The 25,576-nt window shown below is 37.6% G+C and overlaps 4 protein-coding genes across 5 annotated transcripts; 3 read left to right on the top strand and 1 right to left on the bottom strand.

The window, feature by feature from the left end:
- Positions 1-704: 704 nt before the first annotated feature.
- Positions 705-2,497, top strand: LOC113732610 (serine/threonine-protein kinase MHK-like). The gene is made up of 3 exons (XM_027258520.2): positions 705-1,109; positions 1,371-1,446; positions 2,014-2,497. The coding sequence occupies exons 1-3, from the start codon at positions 881-883 to the stop codon at positions 2,141-2,143; spliced, it is 435 nt and encodes a 144-aa protein (XP_027114321.1). The 5' UTR covers positions 705-880; the 3' UTR covers positions 2,144-2,497.
- Positions 2,498-4,014: 1,517 nt separating this feature from the next.
- Positions 4,015-6,213, bottom strand: LOC113732618 (anthocyanidin-3-O-glucoside rhamnosyltransferase). The gene has a single exon (XM_027258531.2). It carries the CDS (start codon positions 5,747-5,749, stop codon positions 4,316-4,318), a length of 1,434 nt encoding a protein of 477 aa, XP_027114332.1. The 5' UTR covers positions 5,750-6,213; the 3' UTR covers positions 4,015-4,315.
- Positions 6,214-9,521: 3,308 nt separating this feature from the next.
- LOC113732625 (replication protein A 70 kDa DNA-binding subunit D-like) lies at positions 9,522-18,536 on the top strand. Its single transcript, XM_072081165.1, has 11 exons — positions 9,522-9,835; positions 9,916-9,964; positions 15,953-16,102; positions 16,187-16,457; positions 16,541-16,625; positions 16,733-16,857; positions 16,951-17,029; positions 17,123-17,252; positions 17,342-17,499; positions 17,574-17,694; positions 17,790-18,536. Exons 2-11 carry the CDS (start codon positions 9,959-9,961, stop codon positions 18,159-18,161), a joined length of 1,497 nt encoding a protein of 498 aa, XP_071937266.1. The 5' UTR covers positions 9,522-9,835; positions 9,916-9,958; the 3' UTR covers positions 18,162-18,536.
- Positions 9,973-16,060, top strand: LOC140004257 (uncharacterized). Of its 2 annotated transcripts, none has more exons than XM_072081143.1 (10): positions 9,973-10,487; positions 10,568-10,720; positions 10,818-10,880; positions 11,015-11,077; positions 11,173-11,250; positions 11,345-11,407; positions 11,501-12,412; positions 12,500-14,178; positions 14,546-14,871; positions 15,959-16,060. In XM_072081143.1, exons 1-9 carry the CDS (start codon positions 10,133-10,135, stop codon positions 14,582-14,584), a joined length of 3,405 nt encoding a protein of 1,134 aa, XP_071937244.1. In that variant the 5' UTR covers positions 9,973-10,132; the 3' UTR covers positions 14,585-14,871; positions 15,959-16,060. The 2 variants fall into 2 exon arrangements, with proteins under 2 accessions (XP_071937244.1, XP_071937254.1); XM_072081153.1 differs by having other exon boundaries at positions 10,348-10,487; positions 10,662-10,720.
- Positions 18,537-25,576: the final 7,040 nt, after the last annotated feature.

The raw sequence follows: 25,576 nt of genomic DNA on the forward strand, positions 1-25,576 counted from the left end.
ACTAGCACCAAATGGAGAGATTTTATGGAGTAGAAACAAGATCAAGCAATTGTTTTGGAGAATTTGAGCTAGATGGTAGCCAAGATTTTGAAGAGTTTTCTTCCTTCCTAAGCTCAAGGTAGCCGGCCAAGAAGGTGAAGATAAGAGTGAATTTTTTTGTGATTTTTTGAGATATTTATTCGATTGGTAAGAAAAGTCAAAAGGTGAATAGTTGTCAACAAGTGAAACCAATGGCCAAGTGACACTTGTCACTCCTTAAATGCAATCCTATCCTTCTTTTTTCCTCTCACATCAATCACATCACATCCTCTACTTATCTCTTAACACCCGATAAATTTCAACCAGTATCCGAAACTCAACCCAATTGGCCGAATTTTTCCGAACTTTTCGCACTAGTGGGTCCCACGTCCATTATATATCTGTAATTTTTCAAAAACTATCCAATACTAGAAAAATCATCTAAAAACTATAATTACTCATAAAATTCACCAGGAAAATTTTCCTAAACCAGAAAATGCAGAAAACATGCCATTAAAGGAAAAAAAAAAACCCTAGGAAAATTATTAGTGAACTTACGGGTTCTCACGAGGAGATGTCAGCAAGCTATTGGTTAACCGCCCTTCAGGAAATCCATAGGTGCCCACGTCATCGTCGCTCAGAAATCATAACTCATAAGTAGTCGACTCGTTCGTACTACGTCGGTCAGGGCTGGCAGTAGTACCAGGTAACGAGCGGAGGCACCCACAGCCAATCCCAAGAGTGGAAAGTGCCAAAGTCAACACTGAACCTGCAAACTTGCTCTGTCTTCGCCTTCGCGCTCTCAAACAGAAACCATAATATCGGAGCGTATCTTCTCTGGGGCAATTGAGTCGAGTTATTAATGGGTCGACGGAGGAATTCATCGGCAATGAGCAAGCTATTTACATGGGGGAGGAGGCAGTCCATGAAGGTCAAGGCTTTCTTGGCCGTGACTTGTCTTCTCTCAGCATTGGTGGCACTCAAATTGCTTATTAAAGATCATGACCACTTTTTTGTTGCCCCCGAGGCTGCACATTTTTTGGGCATCATCGTCCTGATTTATAAGCTCTCCAGTCAAAAGACTTGCTCAGGTAATTTTCACTTTTGTAATTTTGGTGCACAAGCCGAAGCTTGCTAGTTCTAGGATGAATTCTTTTCTAGTAAAATATGCAGAGAAGTATACTGATTTAGTTTGCACCTTCATAGACTTTTTTTTTTTTAATTCTTTTTCAAATAAAAAATAAAAATGGTATACTTGAGCTACAGGTTCAAATTTGATTGTCTAGGTAAGATTGCATGTAGTTTCTTCTTTTTTGGGATATGTTGTAATATTGCCTTTTCTTGCTTTCCAGTTTTTTGGTCACTGCTTCCTCCGGATGATCATGGAATCTCTGATCCTGTGGAGTCTTCCTTATCATTATCATTCAGGTAGCTTAACATCTACAGGACAGCTTATAAGCTATCCCAGTGGTTTTAACTGTCCAAACTATTTTGTTTGTTATTGATATTTCTGCGAGAGGCATGTGGTTGGGATTGTGTTTTCTTGTGAATTTCATTCACCTTCTTTGTATGCAGCGGTGCCTTCTCTAGTTGGTTGTTTTTCTGTGCAATTCTTGCACATTTCTGTTCTGGAATCACTGGTCTGAGGGGCCATAAGAAGTTTACAAGTTAGTAAATGCACGAGAAATCAATAGCAAATGTGCCTTGAATGTAAATGACTGGATATGCATTTATAAACTTAATGTCCACAAGTATGGAAGTTATGCCTTTGTTCTTGATCCATGATACGAATGTCAGAAAGGATTTAATGTTAAATCATCAAATTTGGTTCTGGGAAATGAAATTATTGGGAGTTTACAACTGAACTAAGGTATTACATGTGGCACCTGGCTAGAGTGCACATTTATAATCACTCATTTGCGCTTCCAAAGTTTTTAACCTGGCGAATGTTTAATGGGCTTATAATCTGTTCTTTACGTGTTTCCCCTGTGACAGCACAATTTCAAGTTCACCGAATGGAGTTCCACAGTCAGCTGGATTTGCCATTGCCTCCTTGCAGTCTAACATCCTAGACCATCCGTTGCTTGCTCTGTCCTCTCCCTTCCAGCACGGACGCTGTCTTTGAGTGGTGGAATTGGCTGTTGGTGATCCAATAAGAGAGAGATTGTAGAGAATAGCTGTAATTAGCACAGTTAAAGTGTTCATATAAGATCTGTCATATAGCAACTAAACTGGGTGTGTTAGTAGTTAATGGGAAGATTGCTTCTCAAGATCCAATCCTTGTATTGAAGACGCTGATCTGAAAAGTATTCTTTTCTCCGGAGGAGGATAGTCATGTAGATAACTATGTTGAAGAATTCCTCGAGTGGGGTAAAAAGAGGGGAACAAGAGAGGATAGCAAAGTTGTCAGACTCAAAGAAAAGTAATTATTAGTCGCTTTGTTTGTACCTTGTAAGCTTATACGAATGTGTTTCTTGTCTTCTGATGACTAAAATGACCCCAAATCTGCCTCGTCGGCCACCAAAGAAAGTTGCATCTTGAATTTTCTTAATGTTCAGTTTCGCATGCCACTCTTCTCAAAATTTTGCCAATTGTTTTAGTTCCCGGATTTTAAAGGGGAAAAAAAAAAGGTTACCATCATGCTTAAGGGTGTACGAAATCATTTGAATTCATCTTTTCTGCTGCTTGACCGTGTAGCTTTAACACACAAGATGCGGAGAAAATTCTGCAGATTCCTATTAGTTTGTCAGGGAGAAAGGATAACAACTACTGGATACATAGCGAGACACGCCAAAAACTTTTGGAGGTTGAAGAGGGGAGGTATAGGAGGACTTCCTGAGGAAACGAGTGTGGAAAGCAATTACTTCAAGATCTGGAAGAAGTTATGGAAGTTAGGTATAAAAGAAAACTGAAACATTTTTGGTGGAAGTGCATTAATGGAATTTTGCCAGTGAACAATCAGGTTTACAACAGGACAGGAAGAGGTGATCCAATTTGCAAGGGATGTGGGGAACAAACAAGTGGAAACAATAGAGCACATGCTTCTTCCAAACTGTAAGAGAGCTAAAAATGGTTGGAAAATGCCACCAGTTCAATAAGATGGGGCTTCAGAACATTCTGGTAACTTTTTTTGACTGGTGGAATACAGTCATGGAAGCAGAAAAGAGACTTGGAGGTCAGAGCCATATTGAGCTAATAACGAACATACTATGGCGAATTTGGAAAGTCAGGAATGAATGACAATTCAATTCGAAGCTCAAACATCCTCTGAAGATTGTCCAGAGAGTACAAAAAGACTGGCAAGAGCAAGTTTTGGCAAAGGAAAGACGTGAACAAATGAGCACTGTTGAAACATCCAGAGTCACTAAAGAAGTTGACCAGGCACAAGAGGAGGCATATGTAATGAACTTGAAGCTAGATATCTATGAAGACAAAGATACCAAGAGGTTGGGAAGGGGCATTTTTGCAAGGAATCACATGGAACAAGTTCAGACAGCTTGGACGATGAGGGACAGAGGAGCAAGCATACCAGCCTTGGATTTAGCTGAAACAGCAAGACTAGCTTTGATAAAGGCCAGAGAAAAGCAATGAGTAGAACTTAAGGCCCATATCCCTCACAAGCAGCTTCTGATTTCGCTGATGCCCAAGAGAATTAAGGACACCATATTAAGGACATTAACAACTTAAGCTCTTTGTCAAGCGTTAAGTCGGCTGCTTACTTGAAAGAGATATATATATATATATATTGGCAAAAAAGATTATTGTCAAGTCGAGCGTTTCCTTCAAAGATCTTTTTTTTGGCAAAACAAAGTATGATTGCTTTGAAAGATGGGACAACATTACAACATATCCCATCTCGTATTCCCTTTTTCCTTTTCTTCTCATAGATAATGTAAATTTTTTTGCGGGATCGAGGCCTTCAACAATTTTGGGTTACACTTCAGTCCATTCATCTCCTCATGAAACAAGGTATTTATTAAAAAAAAAAAAAAAGTATTCTCCCAACGAAATATATATCTTAAATAGTAAATGTCCAAAATGATGACTACAGATTGATCAATTCGCATACAGATTGTAGAAACCTGTTTCGTTTCAAGTGTTCAACAAGTACCGCCCTGATAACATTGGACGAATAAAACTAAACTAAGAGGCTCTCATTTAAAAGGATACATGACATGTTTTTTTTTTTTTTGTAAGCGATGGATTCGAATCATAAAGCAACAAATGAGAAGAGAAACCCCTCTTCTTCAAAAGAGTAAATAAAATTAAAGGACACATGACATCAAATACAGGAGGATTAAACTGTATGAAGCCCGGCCATGGCCTCCATCTCTTTCACCAAGTCAGAGACAAATTTCGTCTGAATTTCACTGTTTTGCAAAAACTCCTTCCACTTCTTGTGATTACCCCTGATGGACTTGGCCGGCTCCTTGTCAATGTCCGCCATCACTCTTCCCACAGCATCCTTTATGTCATCTTTCCCGAAATACCCATCTACATCCCTCCGATTCACCTCCACCCCAGCCTTCAAATCACCGCTCACTAGCTTGGCATTCAGCAGCTGATCTCCTCTTACGGGCAGCATCACCAGCTGGCAATCGTTCACAATTGCCTCTACAACTGAGCTGAACCCCGCATGGAAAACGTAGCAGCCCACGCTCTGGTGGGCCAGGATCTGCTCTTGTTGCACCCACCCGGCGTGAATTACGGCCTTGTGCTTCACCTTCTCCAAGAACCCCTCAGGTAGGGCCCTCTTCAACTCCGCAGAGATGTCGGTGTTCGCAGGGAAATTCAAGACCACGAAAAATGGAAGTCCCGTGAGGTCCAACCCCAGCAGTAGCTCTTTGACCTGTTCGTCACTCAGAAATGCTTCGCTCCCGAATGAACAGTATATGACGGACTTGGGTTCGAATTGACCCAGCCATGAAGCCCATCGCCCTTCCAGAGGCTCGGAGCTCGGCTCCGGAACCACCGGCCCAACCAGTAACACGGGCTTCTTGAATTGTTGCGTCACGTAGTCAACGTAGGGGCCCTCCATCTCTCTGCATGTTTTGGCGAGGATGACGTCACAGCCGTTGAGGCCTCTGAGCACCCGGTCGTACACGCTGGCCCCACTGTAGAAGCTCTTGAACATGTACAGGAAACCCCGCGCCTCGAAGGTTTTCACGGACTTGATGGAGGTTTCCGGGAACCCGGGTGGCGGTTTCTTCAAGTCTTCAATCGCAGAAGGTCTTGCGAGATAAGCGGTAGAACGAGGTAGCCTGGCGGGGACGGTGAGATAAGAGGTAGAAAGAGCGACGAATATGGAGTAGAAGACGGTTTTGATGCCTAACTGAGAAGCAAGAGGCGGGAGCCAATCCTGGGCGAAATCGAAGAGTACGAAATGGGGTTTGAGTTGGGACAAGAGGGAGCTGATCTGAGGCTGCATGAGGTCGAGTGCTAGGTTGAGGAGCTCGGACTGAGCACGTGAGAGATCGCTGGTGCTCTCCAGGCCCGGGGGAAGACCCTCGACGGGTGGGAGAGTGAGAGGGATGACTTGGGTTGTTGTGGGTGCTGAATCTGAGTGGAGCATGGATTTGATGCGGTTGACATTGCCGAGTGCAGAGAAGAAAGAGATCTGGACGCCATGCAAGGATAGCTTCTTCGACAGCTGAACAAATGGGCTAATGTGACCGAATGCGAAAAATGGGAACATTACCACATGGAGACGGTGTCCGCCATTAAATTCCATTTCTTTAGAGTGAGTTTCTTCCCCGATCTTCTTATCTTAGTGATTGAAATTCGAAAACTCCTCCCTTTTCTCTCTCTCTCTCTCTATATTATTTCTCTTTTAAGTTGCCCTTTTAGCAAAGCATGTAGCATGTAGCATGCAGCATGCAAGAAAGGAGACTAGGGTCTGGTTCTTGAAAGTTGAAATTGGAGTGGAGTTATATAGCAAGGGTGTTCGTTCTGCATTTTGCTATAGATTACTGGATAAAAGGTAGGATCTATCTTCTCCCCCCTCCTTCTTCTTCCTTTTTTTTCATTTTTATTTGAAATGTAACCCTTTTTTTTTTAAGAAGCAAATGTCGTACGCAATTAAGGCCGGGAGTGATATTTTGACAGTTTTGATGACGCATCTTTCTTCTAATGTTTAATGGTATACTCTAATGGAGCATAGATGCAAGACCTATGCGTATCAACATTTCTGATTTCAGAGAATTTATGTCCTGGTCTTAATGATGATCAACTGTGATGCCGCCGTCCGATGATGCTGATTAACCCCAAAAAACCACACATACGCACACACTTTATATGAGAGGTTATGTTGCTTATTGAATGGCGATGAGACGCGCAACGTGTAGTGATTAGTCAACGGACGATTGGCCGGTAAATTACTAGTCCTGCTACGGGTTGGGTATGCAGCTTGATAGGTTTGATTTTTTTTTTTTTTGTCTCTCGCACAGTTTAATAAAAGCTACTCAGTTAATTTTGTTGAAAAAATAAATCTAATTCACTATCTTTCTAAAACACCCTTAGTTGCATCAAATGGACTATTACTGATTATTTTTACATTAAATAAGTTAGGTTGTATTCAATAACAACCTATATTAAATAAGAGTATTTTAGAGAAGTTGTAAGTTAATTACATGCTTAAATGAAAAAATAAATTATAATTTGGGACGGATGGAAAGGAAATATAAGCCTATTAAAGTGGGATGAAGGAATTAACAAATTTTATGAATTTGGGGCAGGTAAGCTTGTACTTCAGTCCAATTCTGTATTATTATTGTATTTGTTACATTATTTAGTGTGTAATCATGTGATACTGTTGTATTGGGGAAAAAAATAGTCTACACAAATAAAATGTTTCATGGTATTCGATATAGCAGTATAATTTGATTGTAGGCCAAATGTTATAATAACAAATACATCAATAGCATGAACAAGATAAAAAGTGTTGAAAACACTGGCTCCGAGTCTAAATTTTAATATGGCTTTAGAATTCGGCACTCAAAAGTAAAAAGGGGAAAAACCCATGCACCTCTCTACCTTTTTTTTTTTTTTTTTTTGTTTCAGAAACTATGCACCTGTATGCTTGTTAACTGGTGTCGGCATGCCCGCACCCGCACGAGCATAGGAAGGCAAATGCTCTCGCATAGAGCTGTTAATCAAGTCGAGTTGAGCCGAGTATTTGGCTGTCGAGCTTGACTCGAATTTAATTCGACTCAAGTTCTAGCTCGCTCAACTAGGCGGATAAGTTTTGAAATATGTTCGGACTCGTCTCGCTGAATGTGACATATAGCTCGAGTTCGACTCGTTTATCACAAATGAGCCAAACTCACACGAGTTCAAACTCGTGCAAATTAACTCCACTAAAAATCTGTAATTTTCAATTTTTATACTTTTGAATTGTGAAATGACATACATACCCTTCCTTATCGAGACCAATCAAACTATTTAAATAACAAACGAGTCGAGTTTACTCGACTTGTTAATTAAACGAGCATATCTCGACTTCGAACCTTATCGAGTCGAGTTCAATCGAGCTTTCGATCTGCTCGTTTCAATTAACAGCTCTACGCTCGCATAACACCGGGTTCTTCTTCACAAATTTCTGCTTATATATAGCAGACAAAAATCATTGTAATGATCTTCCAAAACAAGAGATTTGCGGATTTATGCCTGGGTACAGACAGCCAGGTTCATTTGCTACAATGAAACTGATTTCGAATTAACGTATTTCAATGTGGCGCTGCTCAAACTACCATATGTACTGGAACTCTTTGCTTGTTTTGAGGCATTTAATTCGTCCTGTCGTGAGCTACCATTCAGCTTGAAAGAAAACAGCAAAGAGCCACCATTCCTCACTCTCCGTGGTCTTTGTGATCGAGGATTTTGGAAAATTGAGTCCATGCACGCGCAACGAAAGAGCACCCTCACACTCCCTCCCAGGTCTTAACCCCCCACACGGGAATGTCTTTACTTCAATATGCAGTAAAACAGATTAGGGAAATGATCGCATGCTGAGAGGTGTTTCCCTCTCCTTAATTTGTACGAAAAAGTTAAAAAAGAAAAAAAAAGAAAAAAGAGGTGATTTATTAGCTGCCTGTATTGCTTCTTGACAAAGTCATTTATGTTGGATTAAATTAACCTTGCTTGTCTAAAATGATATAATGTAGAGAAAACTAAACCACTCTTTTCTACCCACTCCTTTAGCTGTCAATCAATCCTGTTTCAGCAGATAAAATCAAAATGCAAAATGCTAGTTGTACAATTTGGTTGGACCGCTTACTCAGACATTCTAGAAGAGAAAGTAATTCATTTATCTTTTTTGTTTTCAACAAACGAAGTACTGATTCATTTCAAACTTTTGAATAACGTCTCACCAGATTTAGATTAGGATTGCTGACCCGGAATTCTCATCCAGAGGGCCGTGAGACGGTGGGGACGACCCCAGACTTTATAATAATTGACTCGCATCGCATTTGTCCACTTGTCCCTTTTGAGCCTAGTTGGCAACGTCTCACCCGCCACAGCGCTTATCCAGCTGTAGTATTTCCTTTTTTCATATCGTACGTAACTGTACATTGCACGCTCTAGTGTCCACGCACCGTCCCCCGTTTGTCTACTTCATCTACGCTATCCTCGACGGATAACTGATAAGCTGTTCCGTAGATATTCTCTGTCTCTCATTCCCTTCCTTTCCAAAGGTGTGTCCCATTTGAATTAATATTTTTTGGAGTGTTTGTAAAAAAATTATATTGTAATAATTTAATATATATAATAAAAAGATAATTAAAAAATTACCTTCACGAAAAACATAAAATTTTTTAAGAAAAAAAGGGCCATCCAAACAAGTGTTTTAGACATTTAACCCCTTCTCAAGGGAAAATCCTTACATATACATAAGAAGCACTTTGTGTTTCTACGGTGCAGCTATTTTCAAGTGCCACTTTGCTTCCATGTGTTGTACTTTTGAGTGCTGAAACCTTTGCTAGAGCTGTTGTACCTGAGGTGGAGCTTCAAGTGCACTGCATATTTTCTGGATTGTGTTTTGTGCTCCTGCCACTTATGGGCCCCGACTTTTAAGAAATTCAGAGAGTTATATATATATCCTACGTATAATATTCCTTTATATTATATACATATATATATTTTTTTTCGTTTGTAAAAAAAACCATTGTGTATGCTGAAGGCATTTTGTATATACATATATATATGTATATTTAGAGATATATCTAAGATAAAATATATATATATATATATATATATATGTATATTTAGAGATATATAAAATAGAGATATATCTAAGATAAAAAATTTAATCACATGTTTCTGTAAATCGTTTATTATTGTAATCCTTTATTATTTTTTATATGTAAAGAGATAAAACAATCCACTCACTTCAACGAAAATTTAGGTAAGTGCATAGGTTCCTTGTTATCTAAAAACATACGTGTCATTGTTTACAATTTTTTACGTATTATTTAGCTCAACTATTGAACGAAAATTTATGTAGACACACAGGTTCCCTATCATTATCATCATTTCAAAAACATACGTGTCATGTATCATTCAGCTCTTGCTTACAATTCATGCTTAGCTTTTGTTAATTGTCGGCCATTTACCTTTGCTGTTTACCAAATTCTTCTGGACAGTATCTGTTTTCTGCATCATTGCATGGCACCGCTTGGTTATATTTGTAATTTCCCATTTCTTTCATTGACTTGTAAGATACAAACAGTCTTCATGCAAAATCGACTGCATACTTCAGCTTTGACTTCCATGTAAACCTTGTTCTCGGTTCTTTTGAATACAACAATTCCCACGCAAGGTATTCTCTGAACTTCCGTCTCTCTGGTTTCTTTGTTTATCAGAAATTCTACGGTTACTGCTTTAATATCTTTTATTCAGCTCTCCAACAAATTTGCTGCACTGCTGTCTGCCTTAGCTACCAATGGAGGTATTGTTTTGCTAGATTTATTAACAAGTCTGTTAGTCCATAGTTTATGTCGGTCGTTTTTGCTGTTGTTGCTATCAGTATTTTCTGCTTATCACGCTTAACAAGCTCCTACTTTATTCACTGTGTAATTATATTATAAAAAATCTCTTCCATTATAATACGGACAACATGAGTTCCTCTAAGTTACATCCACCTAACAATGCTCTGAATGTCCGTGAGAAAAAATCTGAGAAGAATAGAAAAAAGAGAGAAAGATTTGCTGCTCTGTCGGTAGAAGAAAAAGAAGCTCATCGAAAGAAAAATAGAGATGCGTATCACAGAAGAAAGTTAAGCAAACTCTTGTCCAAGCCACTTGCTGAACAATCTCAGCAGATTTCCAGACCATCAGATACTCCAGGCTCTGGTTTACTAGCTATTTCTAACAACTGTGCTGATGGTAGCTATTTCCACCGATGCAATAACCTGTTGCCACGGACGAAGATATTAATGTCAGAATTAAGTGAACATGGTCGATGTGTCACATGTATGTTTCGCAAGCTTCGTTCACCCTTTCTTTTTTTTTTGTTGTCTGCATGTTGAGTTTCTGTTTACCCTCTATTGCAGCTCCAAATCTTCATGGAAATGCATCTGCTCAGAAAATTGATGCGTATGTCACCAAAATTGCCTCTCCTAATCCTCAGCTCTCTGCATGTAACAGTCAATCTGGTGGATCAAAATTAAAGAACAGTGTGTCTCACTTTTCCACTTATGAACAAGGTCTTCATCCCTGTTACTTTTATAGAAGTATTACTACCATTATCATAACTGTTGCTTCAAAATACCATTGTATTGTTCTAACATTCTTCAATTGCAGGTAGTTCTTCAGGCACGAACCACAAGCATGTCTGCTCACATCATACTACTCCATACACTTCAGGTGGACCACTACTTTACCTAACTTTGTATTAAATATTGCCAGATTTTATTGGCCATAGAAATGTATTTTTGAACATATAACTGGCCACCAGGTTCTTCATACTTATTCATTTATTCTTTATGTTAAACTTACAGCTAACTCATTTGTCTGTATGAGCTGCTACAACTTCTCTCCAGAGAGTATTGAACAAGTTCCAGGTATTTGATGCTTCAGTACCGTCATATATTTTGTTTCTTCTTAAATTACATTCAGTTTGTTTACTGTAAGTGACACGATGGGTTCCTCTTTATAGAACTGTCATCACTTGTTACACGATATCAGGCTACTCGACAGTTACTAGGATCTACTGCTAACAAAAATGGAGGTTTAGGTTGTCCTCTGTCACCAAGTTTCATTATTGTAATACTTGCTACACCATCAGTCTACTTCTCACCGTTGACAAAATCTTCTGAATAAATGTACAGCCAACACAAAATCAGTGCTGGAAAAAACTCAGACCGTTAATAAGACAACTAAGAGACCAAAAGGTATTTTGAATATAGTTTATTGTACATGTAGAGTTCTGTTCCAAACCTCTACTCTTCTGTTCAATAGTTACAATTACATTGAATGTATTGTAGGGAGAACAAATCCAGATGGGATTGGAGCATTGAAATTCATTAACGATGAACCAGACATGTTGCCTTCAAAGCCACATTGCAGTTACTGTGAGGCAAAAAAGTTCCATTCTGAAACACCAAATTTTTGTTGTTCTAATGGTGAAGTGGTTCTCCAGCAAAACAAACTTTCGGATATTTTGATAGAACTATATACTGGTCGGTCTGATGAAGCTGCTTCTTTTAGAACATATGTCAGGACATACAACAACATGTTTGGCTTCACCTCTTTTGGAGTGCATTATGATAAATTCCTCTGCAAAAGAACTAATGGCATTTACACATTCAAAGTCCAAGGACAAACTTATCACTTCATCAAAGATCTGATTCCATCTGGAGGTTCTGGCGTCTATCTGCAGCTATATTTCCATGACACAGACCATGAGTTAGAAAACAGACTAGCTATATCACAGAAGCTGACAGAGAGTATAGTAAAAAAAATTATGCATATGATGGAATCCAATCCTTACGCTTCTTTTCTTCGAAGCTTAAAACATGTTCCAGATCTTGACTCATACCAGATAGTACTTAAATCCCATTCAGAAAATGATCAGAGGGTCTTCAACCAACCAACTGCATCTCAAATTGCAGCTTTATGGGTGGAGGGTCAGGAATTTAAAGAAGGATACACGAGACATATTCAAATCTATACAAAAGAGGGTAAAGACCACCTGTTACAATACTATTATGGATGCTATGATCCATTGCAGTATCCACTGTTATTCCCGCTTGGAGAAACTGGATGGCATCCTGGTATAAGAAGGATAACTATGGAAAATCCAAAGAAGAGAAAGAGATGCAACAAAAAAGCTAGCTGCACTACTCCTTTTCCTAATTACAGATCTGCACAAGAGCTACTAGATGCTGAGGAGCAAGGTATGCATAGAATCATAATCTAGAATTATATTCTCCAGTATATACTTATAAATATTATGATGCTTACATTGAACAATTGTATTGCAGGTTGTAACGATCTGGAAAACAATAAGGAGTTTGTATCAATGCGTGAGTATTATTCATATAAATTGCAGATGCGAGAAAAATATACTCCAAGTGTACTTAATACTGGCAGACTGCTACAACAATATGTGATTGATATGTATATAAAGATAGAAACCCAGAGACTTGATTACTATAAGAATCGACAAGAATTAATAAGAATAGAGCAGCTTCAAGGTATAATGGACAGTGTAGTAGCAGGGCATTGCCAGGGATCAAGGGTAGGGCAGCGAGTAATCCTCCCAGCTTCATTTATAGGTGGTCCACGTGATATGAGGAGAAGATATGTTGACGCCATGGCTCTTGTACAAAAATTCGGCAAACCAGATCTGTTCATTACAATGACCTGCAACCCTTCATGGCCTGAGATCAAACAACATATGCTTCCTACTGATGAGGCTCATAACAGACCAGACTTATTAGCTCGGATTTTTCATGCTAAACTTGATCTTCTCAAAGAAGAACTCTTCAGAAAAGAAATCTTTGGACCAGTAGCTGCCTATACCTATGTAGTTGAGTTTCAAAAACGTGGTCTGCCCCATGCTCATTTTCTCATAATCTTGAAAGCAGGGTCCAAGCTCTACTCCACAGAATCTTATGATAACATTGTGAGTGCAGAAATTCCTGATAAGATGCCCAATCGACATTTATTTAATATGGTCCGAAAGCATATGATCCATGGTCCTTGCGGAAAACAAAATCCAGATAATGTTTGTATGCAAGGAAGTCAGAAGAAGAAGTGCAAAAATAATTACCCAAAGCCATTTGCTGATACAACCTTCCATGGAGAGAATACATATCCCACTTATCGCAGAAGGAAAGATGGAAAGAAAATAATAGTTCGCGGACATGAGTTGGATAATAGATGGGTAGTTCCATACAATGGATATCTGTTAGCAAAATTTGACTGTCATATAAATGTAGAAATTTGCTCCACAGTGAAAGCCGTGAAGTATATATACAAGTATATATATAAGGGGCATGACAGAATACGTTTTAGAGTAAATTCAGATGCTTCTGATCGACCAGATTCTAACATCCAACCATCTGCAATTGATGAAATAAGGGAATTCCAGTCGGCTAGATGGGTATGTGCAGTAGAGGCAACTTGGAGAATCTTCAGATTCCAGCTAAGTGAAATCCATCCTTCTGTCATTCACCTCCAGCTCCACTTAGAAAATTGCCAAGCAATGAATTTCACACCCGATCAGGACCTTCGAGATGTGGTGAGGAAAAGGCATGCAAAAAGAACCATGTTAACAGAATTCTTCTATATGAATTCAGTGGACAAACTGGCTCAGCATCTTAAGTGCACGTACAAAGAATTCCCAGAACACTTCATTTGGTACCCTGGCAAGAAGAAATGGGAACCCAGAAAACAAAAGCATTCTATTGGTAGAATTGTCGCAGCAAGCATAGGAGAAGGAGAACGTTACTTTCTTAGATTACTCCTAACACATGTTAGAGCTCCAACATCATTCGATGACCTCAAGACAATCAATGGAAAATATATCAGTACATTCCGTGATGCAGCTATCCTTAGAGGCTATTTTGAATCAGATACGTCGCAGGAGCAATGTCTTGAAGAAGCTAGCTCGTACCATATGCCATACATACTGAGAAGGCTATTTGCAACTCTCCTGGTACACTTTCCTCCATCAGATAGTAGATACCTTTGGAAAAAATTTGAATATTCTTTATCAGAAGATTTCATAAGAATGTCAGAATTTACACCTGATCAAATACGATACAAAGTACTTGAACAGATAAATAATTTTTTGCAATCAATGGGAAAAGACATCAACTCATATGCTCTGGTTCCACATGCTCTAAACTTTAATCATATGAACAAGAACACAAGAGACACAACAGCAGAAACAACAATCACTGTCCAAGAATCTGATCTCCAAGCAATTTATCAACTAAACTGTGACCAAAAAATTGCTTTTGATATAATTATCGATGCAGTGTTCAAAATAAAGAAGGGTTGTTTTTTTATTGATGGCCCAGGCGGAACAGGCAAAACATTTCTCTATCGAGCACTCTTAGCTGAAGTGAGATCAAAAGGATTCATAGCACTTGCTACAGCATCATGTGGAGTAGCAGCTTCAATATTACCTGGTGGAAGAACATCTCACTCAAGATTCAACATACCATTAGATACAACCAAAAATACCAACTGCAGAATCAGCAAACAAAGTTCATCAGCACAACTTCTAAAATCAGCCAGCCTTGTAATTTGGGATGAAGCTCCAATGATGAATAAAATCTCAATAGAAGCTGTTGATAGATTACTCCAAGATTTAATGGACTGCAATGACTTATTTGGATCAAAGGTAATTGTCTTTGGAGGAGATTTTCGTCAGGTATTACCGGTTGTTACTAAAGGCACAAAAGTGGATTTTATTGATGCTTCCATAGTAAATTCATATATATGGCCACAACTTCATAAACTTCACCTGACAGAGAATATGAGAGCAAGACATGATCCTGAGTTCATTGAATATCTACTCCGTATTGGAAATGGAACAGAGCCTGTTATCAATAACAACTCTATCCAAATACATACTGCATTGCTGATAAGATACACAAATGACGAAGATTCCATCACAGAGCTCAGTAAGGCTGTATTCCCGGATTTAATGGCATTCTTCCATGATGATTTTTCAGCCGTGAACCGTGCTATACTTACAACAAAGAACGAATTTGTTGATGACATCAACCAGAAAATCATACATCAATTACCTGGACAGGTCCAAGAATACATCAGTAGGGACAAATGCATTGACGATTCTGAACAGACAATCATGGAGGATTTCGTGAATGCCTTAACACCCAATGGATTTCCTCCTCACAGGCTGCTCCTCAAACCACATTGTCCAATTATATTGCTCAGAAACATTGATCCCCCCCAAGGATTGTGCAATGGAACGAGGCTCATCTGCAAATCTTTAAACTCTAACATTATACATGCAGTAATAAGTTGTGGAGAGTTCACTGGGAAAGAGGTCTTTCTCCATCGAATATGCTTCAGAATTGAGACCAATCCAGACTCTCCAGTATCTTTTGAACGCATCCAGTTTCCTGTTCGACCCTGTTTCGCAATGACTATTAACAAAGCTCAAGGCCAGACGTTGGATTTTGTGGGAATATACTTACGTGAACCAGTTTTCTCACATGGACAGCTATATGTGGCAATGTCCAGAGCAAAAAATAAAAACTCAATTAAAATGCTCATCAAACCACCTATATTTGATCCTGAACAAGACTCAATAACAAATAATGTAGTGTATAAAGAGGTCCTCGATTTAGCACATGAATGATTTGCTCACTCACACACGTGCCACTCTATTATATTATCTGTATTCTGTTTCTATATTTTTTTTCACAAAATCATCCACCAATTATTCTTTCAAGTTACAGGAAGACAGAAAAGTCATAGCATTTGCTGAAATTATTCCTGGACTTCGAGATTGGACAACAATAGTTCAGGTTCTTGACAAACAGAAGCCGCTCCTATCAAAAGCAGGAAATCGCTATCAGAAGCTTACACTCATTGATGGGCAGGTAAATACACTACAAAACTTCCTGAATTCTTACTACACCTCAAAATACATCTCACATTTGAATGGAACCAAACCTTTTGTACAGGGCACCACAGTGGAGGCTATGATATACAAATCAGACATAGAATTCTTTCGCAACCACTTTCGCCTGTATATGCGTTACATGCTGTCCAATGCAAGAGTTGAATATACTCCACTGGAATATCGTGTACGTGAAAATCAATGTACTTGGTATATTGACAACTCCACTGTTGTCCAGGCAATGGATGAACCAAATCCCCCAGAAATTCCTCCTGTTTTCAGATTCACTCCTTTCAGAAGATTCTACCAACACATTGATGATACGTCAGACATAGGTAATATGCAAAACTCAGATATATAACTATCTCATATTTGAAAAACTGCTAATTAATTTCTCCTTGATGAATGCAAAGAACAGATATACTTGGCATTGTCGCAGAGGTCCATCAACGATTTCACAAAGGCACTACCCCAACTAGAGAGATTGTAATCATAGACAAAAGGTAATCATTATTGTAAAGAGAGTAATCAGTCTATTAGATTGTGCCACCAAATTCAATAGATAGATATAAAAAAACTAATTTTAGACATCTAATCAAATACATTGCAGCTTCATGCCAGTCATCCTAACTCTCTGGGGTGATCACGAGACAGATGAAGGCCAAGCAATTGCCAACATGATTCAATCAATGCCACTCATTGTTGGCCTTCGACTGAGAGTTTCATCATACCACAGTAAGTATAGCTCAAAATATCACAAATCCACCATTCATATACTTCACCACATCTTAGAATATTAATATCATCTTCAATTACATAAAACTGCAGCTCTAAATCTCTCAACAAAGTTTGGCTCCAGTGTTTTGGTGAACCCCCCAATACAACAAGGTTCAATGTTGAGGCAATGGTAGGCGCTTGCTTCAATTAAACTGTCCTCCGATATGTTATAACAGAGTATTTGCAATATTCTTATAACTAACAATTGATATCTGCTCACAAGGGCTATGGAAAACAAAACACAGATCAATGACCTCATAACACAGAGAGCATACCTAAACCGAACCAGCCTACTACCACAACCTACAGAAGATGAGCTCTGCACTATCAAAGAGTTCCTGAATTTACCAATGGTGAGCTTCTGGAACTTTCAGAAATCTAACTTCTTGGCTCATTCACTTATCTACCAAATTAGGCAACTTAGAGTCTTATTTCTTCTCAGAAAAAAGCTTATTGGATTCAAGGAAGCCCACGATTCCTTGACAAAAGCCAACGGCTATGGTATAATGCATGCTCAAACTGTCACAAATCCTTCAGAGCTAAACCTCAATGGAAGATTATTTGCACTTCCTGCAACAAGAATGTTAACATTCTTCCAAGGTAACCATCACAACAGCAACTTCACAAACTACTTCAATAAACATTGTTTCACTAATTACCAACAACAATTACAGGAGTAGGTTAACCATAGAGCTGGCTGATTACTCTGGAAACCTCACACTTGATTTGTATGACAATGATGCACAGCAACTACTGCCCTTCACACTGCCACAGATTCAAGAACTCGAAAGCAAGGTCAGTATACATTCATATGCAAAACTTACCAACCTCCAGTTAAACATAAACTCATATACATTGTATAGACTAATACTCAAACACAAATATTGCAGCATCAGCTTGATTACACAGCTATTGAACAGGCTATTGAGAGTAGTATCCTCACCTGCTTCGTGAAAAAAATGACTGAAAATCGTGGACCTGCCGACACAGAAAAATACGCAGCTATCATAGTGCACAAAGCAAATGCTGCAGAACTAATATCAAGCACTTCTAGAAATTCAGCTTCAACTTCCACTCCTTCTACAAATCCACTTACAGCTCCAGAATCATCGAACTTGACCACCAGTTCAACAATTCTCAATGCAACTGCTCAAAGTTACAGGGGAGCAACAAATTTGGACAGCAATTTGTTCACAACACTCAAAATCACAGAAACTCCAACTAAGAAACAACGCACTGACCCGACTGACATGGAGCTGTAGATATAGTATATGCATCTATGCTTTTGACCAACCTTTTGAACATCTGATGAACTGCCATCTCCATCAGTGTACATAGGCTATCGTTTGTGGGTTGCTAAAAGGTCTACACCAAGGCATTAGTCTACCCTACTCCAAACTATCTGCATCAAAGCTTTTGACCAACCTTTTGAACATCTGATGAACTGCCATCTCCATCAATGTACATAGGCTATCGTTTGTGCCTTGCTAAAAGGTCTACGCCAGGGAATTAGTCTACCCTACTCTAAACCACAGCTCCAATTATGTTTTTGAACATTTTGTATAGCATCATCAGATATGTAGCTGTGCTTTTGAAGTGCTGAAAATGAAATCAGATGTCTAACTATGATTTTGAAATACCATGTAATTGATGAATACTATTTCACGTTACTGTTAAAAAATGGTCAGCTCATTTCTCGAAATAATTAACCTGTGATTATAGACTTATAACCAGTAACTAGATACGAACCTCATATACTTTCATTATATCTAAACTCCAATTCAATAACACAATCACAACATCTAATATGGTAAATTTATTACACAAACACTTACATTATATCAAAGTACCAAAACAAAATACACAGATCCAAATCCTTCAACATAGTGCAAGCCACAAACTAATGGCCCCAACATCTTCACATAATAATTAGTACATATGAAACACAAAAAAAGCCCAGAAAACCACTAAATCATAGCACTCTCAGCAGCTTTCTTCTGTTCTTCGACCTCAACTTGCATGCGGTGAGCAATTATCTGAAGAAAAGGAAATTCTCCAATATCTCCCAAAACTTCATCCAACACGGCAATCCTCTCAGATCTTCGATAAAAACTCTTAAACAAGTCATATATCTCATTCCGCAGCAAAATATTATTTGCCAAGGCCCTGTTAGAACTATTCAAACAGGTGGTATCTCCATTATGGCCAGGCAAAGACCCCACCACACCAGCTAATGACAATCGATTGAACATGACTTCAACATCAGGATGCAAATCACGTAATACCGCAAAACGATTATGAGTATACTCCATCTCTAAACCACGAAAAAAAACATCTACATCCTATGCTCATATATATATACACAAAATAGACAGTGAGTTTGCATGCCTGATCCCAAAGATTCCCAAAGCCAACATTTATGCACCCCTGAAAAAAAATCACATGCATCTGAACTCAATGAGACAAAACCATTTATTACACACTGCTCACGTGAACTATCTATAAACTCTATGCATCTGATAAAGAAAACTTCAAAATCTGTACAGCACTACAATCTTGAAGTGTTGAAAATACTTCATCGTTCACCGCCATTATTTCACCTGTCACGAAAACAAAATCTCGTAAACCAACAACTTAAACTCAGCAAACCAGCTCATACTTATACTCCACGTCTCACTTTCAAACAAATACGAACTGTGCGCATGTGAATAGCAGAAAAAATTACTCTGCTGCTAAAGAACCAACAACTTAAACTCAGCAAACCAGCTCATACTTATACTCCACGTCTCACTTTCAAACAAATACGAACTGTGCGCATGTGAATAGCAGAAAAAATTACTCTGCTGCTAAAGAATGTGACGTACACTTAAAATAAACAAATGAAAGGATAACAAACTCAGACCAAAAAAATTTGGCTAGAAGTATTATTTACCTATTAATGAAAACAATACACTATTAGTTAATAAAGACAATAAAAAATACTAACCAAATCAAATTCAACAACTGCAAACATGAAAAAAAATACTAAGCATTAAATACAGCCCACTGTACATTTTAAGCATCGGCGCAGATTTTAAATACTAAGACTAACCAGTACTGAACCACACTAACCTGCCGCCCGCGCATTGCGCGGAAAAACACACCTAGTATTAGATATAAAGATTAGTTTTTAGTAGTATTGTTTAATAGAGACTTCAAGGCGTTAACCTTTTTTTTTTAAGTAGGGAAATAGGGAAATAATGGGATGGAATAAAGAGAGCGAGGGGCATTAATTCAGGTTTTACTTTAAAAAAATTAAGTAAGACCTCAACTATTACTTTTCTTAGAAATTTTTTTTATTTAGGAAAGTATCAAATGTATATATATTACATGGCAAATTAGACATTTTTGAGATATACTAATTAGTGTTTATAGACACTTGTATATCTTTTTATTTCCATTTGAATTAGCTGTTTTTTGATTGTTTTTTAAATATTTTTTCGTAACAATATATATGAAAATTTTTTACTGTAAATATTTTTTATGGTATTTTTTGAAATTTTTTAGAGTATAAAAGTTTTTAAGATATTTTTATAAAATTAACACTACCACCCATTACTGCCACCTATTCCTTTCCGCTTATTCTCCTCTCCTCGATCTACCTCCTTCCTTCTCCAATCTAACTTGGTATAGTCAATACTAGATTGAGAGCAGGGGTAGAGAATACGCAAGGTATGGCGGGAAAAGATAAGGGAAGCGGAAGGGAGAGGGAGGAGTTAAGAGAGGGAGAGGGAGGAGTTAAGAAAGAAGAGGCGGTGGTGGTAATCGATGAAAAAAGATGATAGAAATAAATTTTTTTAATTTTTATGTATTTGGGAGTTGATTTTGATATATTTGAATATTTTTAAATTATTTTTATTTATATATTATCATAATATTGTATTTTAAAACCTTGTTTTTCAAAAGAATGGAGAGCTCAAACAAAAAATTGCTAACGTCCATGAATGTTACTTCCTAACCAAACAGCAAGATGATTTTAACATCTATGAATGGTGAAATAGAATTTTTTTTCCAATCACCAACAAATGTTAAAGAATTTCTTCGAGAAAGGTCGTGTATTTAAAGAATTTGATCGGTAACTTGTGGTCTTGAAAACTTACGCGGAACGGTGACGGTAATAGAAGCTTCGTTTGATGTAACGCAACCGGTGCGGGCTAAGCCGTTGCTAGTTGTACAATTTAGCAATACCTCGTGCGACGACAAAATTTCTTGTGACCGATACCCATTAAACAAATCTGTTTGATGGGTATCTTTACAGAAATGATATTGCAAAGGGGCCGTGAACGGTGTCTTTTCCCAAGGAGACACATCGAGGTGGGTTACGCAATTCCACAGTCAAGATCAGAAGTTGCGGACATGCACAAATCTGGAGTCTAGACCTAGGGATTCGAATTTGCAAATTCAATCTAGTAAAATACTGACTTTATGCCTTTTATGATAGTAATAGTATCATGATAGTTATACGTTTCAACGAAACGCTGGCCAGTGACTCAGTGATCACCAGAAAATAACTTAAATCTTTCATTGGATTGTAGGTAAATGTTCCAATCTCACCCTGTAATGAAAAAAATCAAACCATTTTGTTATAATATTTTTTTAGTATAGTTGAATCTGTATATTCACAAACTCTCTACTACATATATTGTTACTGATAAAAAAAAATATCATACATTTGAAGAATGTTTTTGGCGCTTGAAGATGAGGGTGGATAGTTGCGAATGGTTTCTTCTAGATACGGGCGACCGACCGATCAAAGAAAGAAATAAAAGCGCCTGTCATTCCGCGTTGTAGCCACCAGGTTTTGTCCCCGTCAACGGTTCTTCTAGATACGGGCGACCGACCGATCAAAGAAAGAAAGAAATACGGTTCTTCTAGATACGGGCGACCAACCGGTCAAAGAAAGAAATAAAAGGGTCGGTCATTCCGCTTTCTAGCCACCCGTTTGGCTGGGAGGTTTAGAAAATTTTGATTCCTATTACACAACTAGCTACCAGCGGGCAAACGCAAACACCGAGGAAGAACCCGCAGATTGGTCCCATTGTTTAATGGGTTAATTACATTTACCTCCCTTGGTCAAACCTCCCTTGAAATTTGACCAAATAACGAATCGGTCCATAAAATTTGACCAAATAACAGATTTCTCATCCACACTAACTTCTGTCACTTATAAGTAACGGAAATAGCCAAAAGTCTAAATAACCCTTATTAATTTCCACCAAATTTTTAAGGGTTAATTACATCTACCTCCTTTGTGGTTTGACCAAACTACCATTAAATGCCTGTGGTGTGGTAATATTACAAGTACCTCCTTTTTAAGTAAACCCGTCAAAAACACTTAAATAGAAGTAGTAAAATGTCATATTTATCCTCTCTATAAAAACTTGTAGTTAGAGAAAACTTACAGTTAAAAAATCGAAGGTGGTTTCAATAATAACAAATTAAACTAATAATTTGCTACTTAAATAAAACAGTTTTTAACCAGTATAAAAGGAAAAAAATAAAACCAAGCATGTAATAATCAAATTTGATAAAATATGCGCATAAAGGAACAAAAGAAAGAAAATGAAGAAAGAAGGAAATCCTAGAAAACAAAAAAATAAATTAAAATGTGAAAAGCAGAGAAAGGAATGGAAAAAAAAATATAGTGAAAAAAAGAAACCGACAATTGAGTGATGAAAGAAAATTTATGGAAGCAATGTAAAGGTTCACTCAATCCACCACAAAAGAGTCTCTACAAGTCTGTAACCCTTTGTCACCCAATAATCTTATTTGTTGTATTTCCCTTCTCTGCAACTACCACAATCACATCGACCAATTCAGAGACGAGTAAAATCTCAAACTCACTCAAATTGGCAGCGAGGAATTAACGATTATCAACCAAGATATGACTTGATTCATGCAGGTATTTAGAGTTCCAAACAATCATTTTTTCAACTCTGGGTTATATCTGTAGTTGGTCATTGGGTTTGATATTATCAAATGGGTTTTTTCTCTGCTTATAACGGAGTTAAAAGGATGGTTGTTATGGGAATAATAGAGATGAAGGCAATTAAATTTCTATAAATTTATTATGATTTTGACAGTGAAAACATGCTCACGAAGAAAATGATCATGAAAGTGGGTATCGATAATATATCTCGATAATTTTGCTGTCATAGTTATGTCAACGGTGGTAAATGGAGTAAGTTAGGTTTTGAAGAAAAGCAACAAAAGGAATGGGAAGGTTATGGATTTATGGGCAATCTAGGCATGATGGTATCATTATAATCTTAACAGTCAACAACAACAGACTAACGGGATGGGTGTATTTGTTATACATATTTCAATTTGAGGGATCTTTTTGTAGTTTGTCTAAATTTTAGGGAGTAAATGGTAATTTGGTTAAACCTCATGGGAGGTAAATGTAATTAACCCTTGTTTAATTTGTTTATTCCTACGTTTACCGTCGCTGCTTACAATTCATACGTACCCGTCTAATCTAGGGATGGCAACGGGGCGGGGGACCCCTCCCCCATCCCCCGCTCCGCTCCCTACAAACTGCCCCCGTCCCCGCCCCATCCCTCGTCCCCCACTCCCCCTGCCCCGCGCCGCTTCCCCCGCGGGTGCCCCCGTGGGGCTAATAAAAATTTGTTATATAATTTTATTATAGTTAAATTTTAGCAAATAATCAAGTATTAAAATATCAATATATCATCAAATTATTATTCATTGTAATTTTACAATTGAAACTTATAAAAACAATAAAATAAAAATTATTTGAATACAATCCAACACGACGAAATAAATATAACTAAAGTAGTCAAGTTTTCACTTTTGACATAAATACAATCACTAATTCATTATTGTACTTGTGCTTTTTTTTAAGAAAAAAATGTTATTGTATTAAGTGTAATTAGAGATTTAGTATAAATACATTAGTAAATTTAGTATAACCAATTAATAATTTGTATTAGTACATGTATATAATCATTAGTATAATTAATAATATCAATTGTATTATATATACTAATAGACATTATATAATACATATAACTAATAATATCATTATCATAAGTTTATAACTAATTAAATTATAAATTATAAATTATATATATAATTATATACATATATATTTTATATATTTATTTTTTAAAGCGGGTGGCGGGGCGGGGGTACACTCCCCCGCCCCAATCCCCTCCCCATTAGCCCCCCGCGGGGCGGTCACCCGTGCCTCCATTGCCATCCCTAGTCTAATCCTTTTGCCAGCTTTGCCTTTTTTTTTTTTTTGACTTTTAATTCCTTATGGTGTCACTTTAAACGCCAAAGAAGCGTTTACTTGATGGACACGACAGTGGTTGAATAAAAGAAATACAATCTGAAAGATACCCGACTTTGAGCTAGGGACTCAAATACGAGTTCAACTCAATTGAGAGCTCTTTTATTAGTAGAGTATTAGCTAGTTGATAAAAAATTGAAGGCTGAGTGTTCTTCAACTTTTCAATTCGGTTTAATGGTCATGAATTCTTAATTTACACGTAGGGTGTAAACGAATCTAATCAAATCGAATACTCTAGTGTTTAAATTTGTTTGATTATTTTACGGTATTTAAAATTTTGTTCAAATTTGATTTGTTTTTTTGTTGAATAGAACTTGAATGAGTTTTTTTTTTAAAATCAAATCTGAAAGTTATTAAATATAAATCTCAAATCAACTTTAATTTGATTAATTGGCTAATCAAACTCGAGCGAGCTCTTATCAATTTAAATTTGATTCGAGTTTCGAGTAATTTGGTTTATTTTTAAACCCTGTTTACACAAAATATAATTAAATAGTAGAAGGTTTGGATTTTTTATTTTTGTTTTTTTAAAAGTAGGTCCACACTCAAGCTATGACAGAGTGACTGATTCATTTGTTGTTTACCTGGAGCATATGAATACTTGGTATCTTCTGGGTCCACACGAGTAATCCGTTGGCTTATCCCACATGCTGCCCCAAGTTTTCATTGGATTAGATCCAGTGAAAGGGCCGCCACATATACCCGACCTAGTTTACAACTTTGCCTGGTAATGCTACTCAGCAGTCTCAAAAGGATGATCCGTTAAACTTGGGCCACGACGGAGCACCTTTACCTTGAGTTAGTTCACCTGGAAATTCTAGATGCGTTAATGTCATGGGCCACGATGACCCAGACACCTGAATTCTTTTTTTTTTTTTTCAATCTGTCTGTCCAAGCCACTATGTTTTCAACTTGGGCCACTATGTTTTTCTGAGTTGCAGTGGAAAGCATTCCAAGCCCCTTCCCAGAGAGGAAATGACAAGAAGCAACCTCTACTTCACAGAATCACAGAAACCGGGGCTAAGGTAACGCACTCACCATTACTGCTGCAATTATGACTTGGCCAGGAATGTTAAAATCACGGTGTTAAATTTGTCCATTTACAAGTACCTACTTTTATTACTACTACTCCCCGTCCCACTTTGATAGTCCCATTTATTTTTTCACACAATTTAAGAAAAAGCAATTAACTTTGTTAGAAAAGTAAATTTAGATTGCTATTTTCCTAAAATACCTTCACATTAAATATGGTACAATTTTATGGGAACTTGAATTGATGGTAAAAAAAAAATCAACTCTCATTAAATGGGGTAGACGAAAAAG

Source organism: Coffea arabica, chromosome 1c, assembly GCF_036785885.1.
Source record: "Coffea arabica cultivar ET-39 chromosome 1c, Coffea Arabica ET-39 HiFi, whole genome shotgun sequence".
NCBI classification, from domain to species: Eukaryota; Viridiplantae; Streptophyta; class Magnoliopsida; order Gentianales; family Rubiaceae; genus Coffea; species Coffea arabica.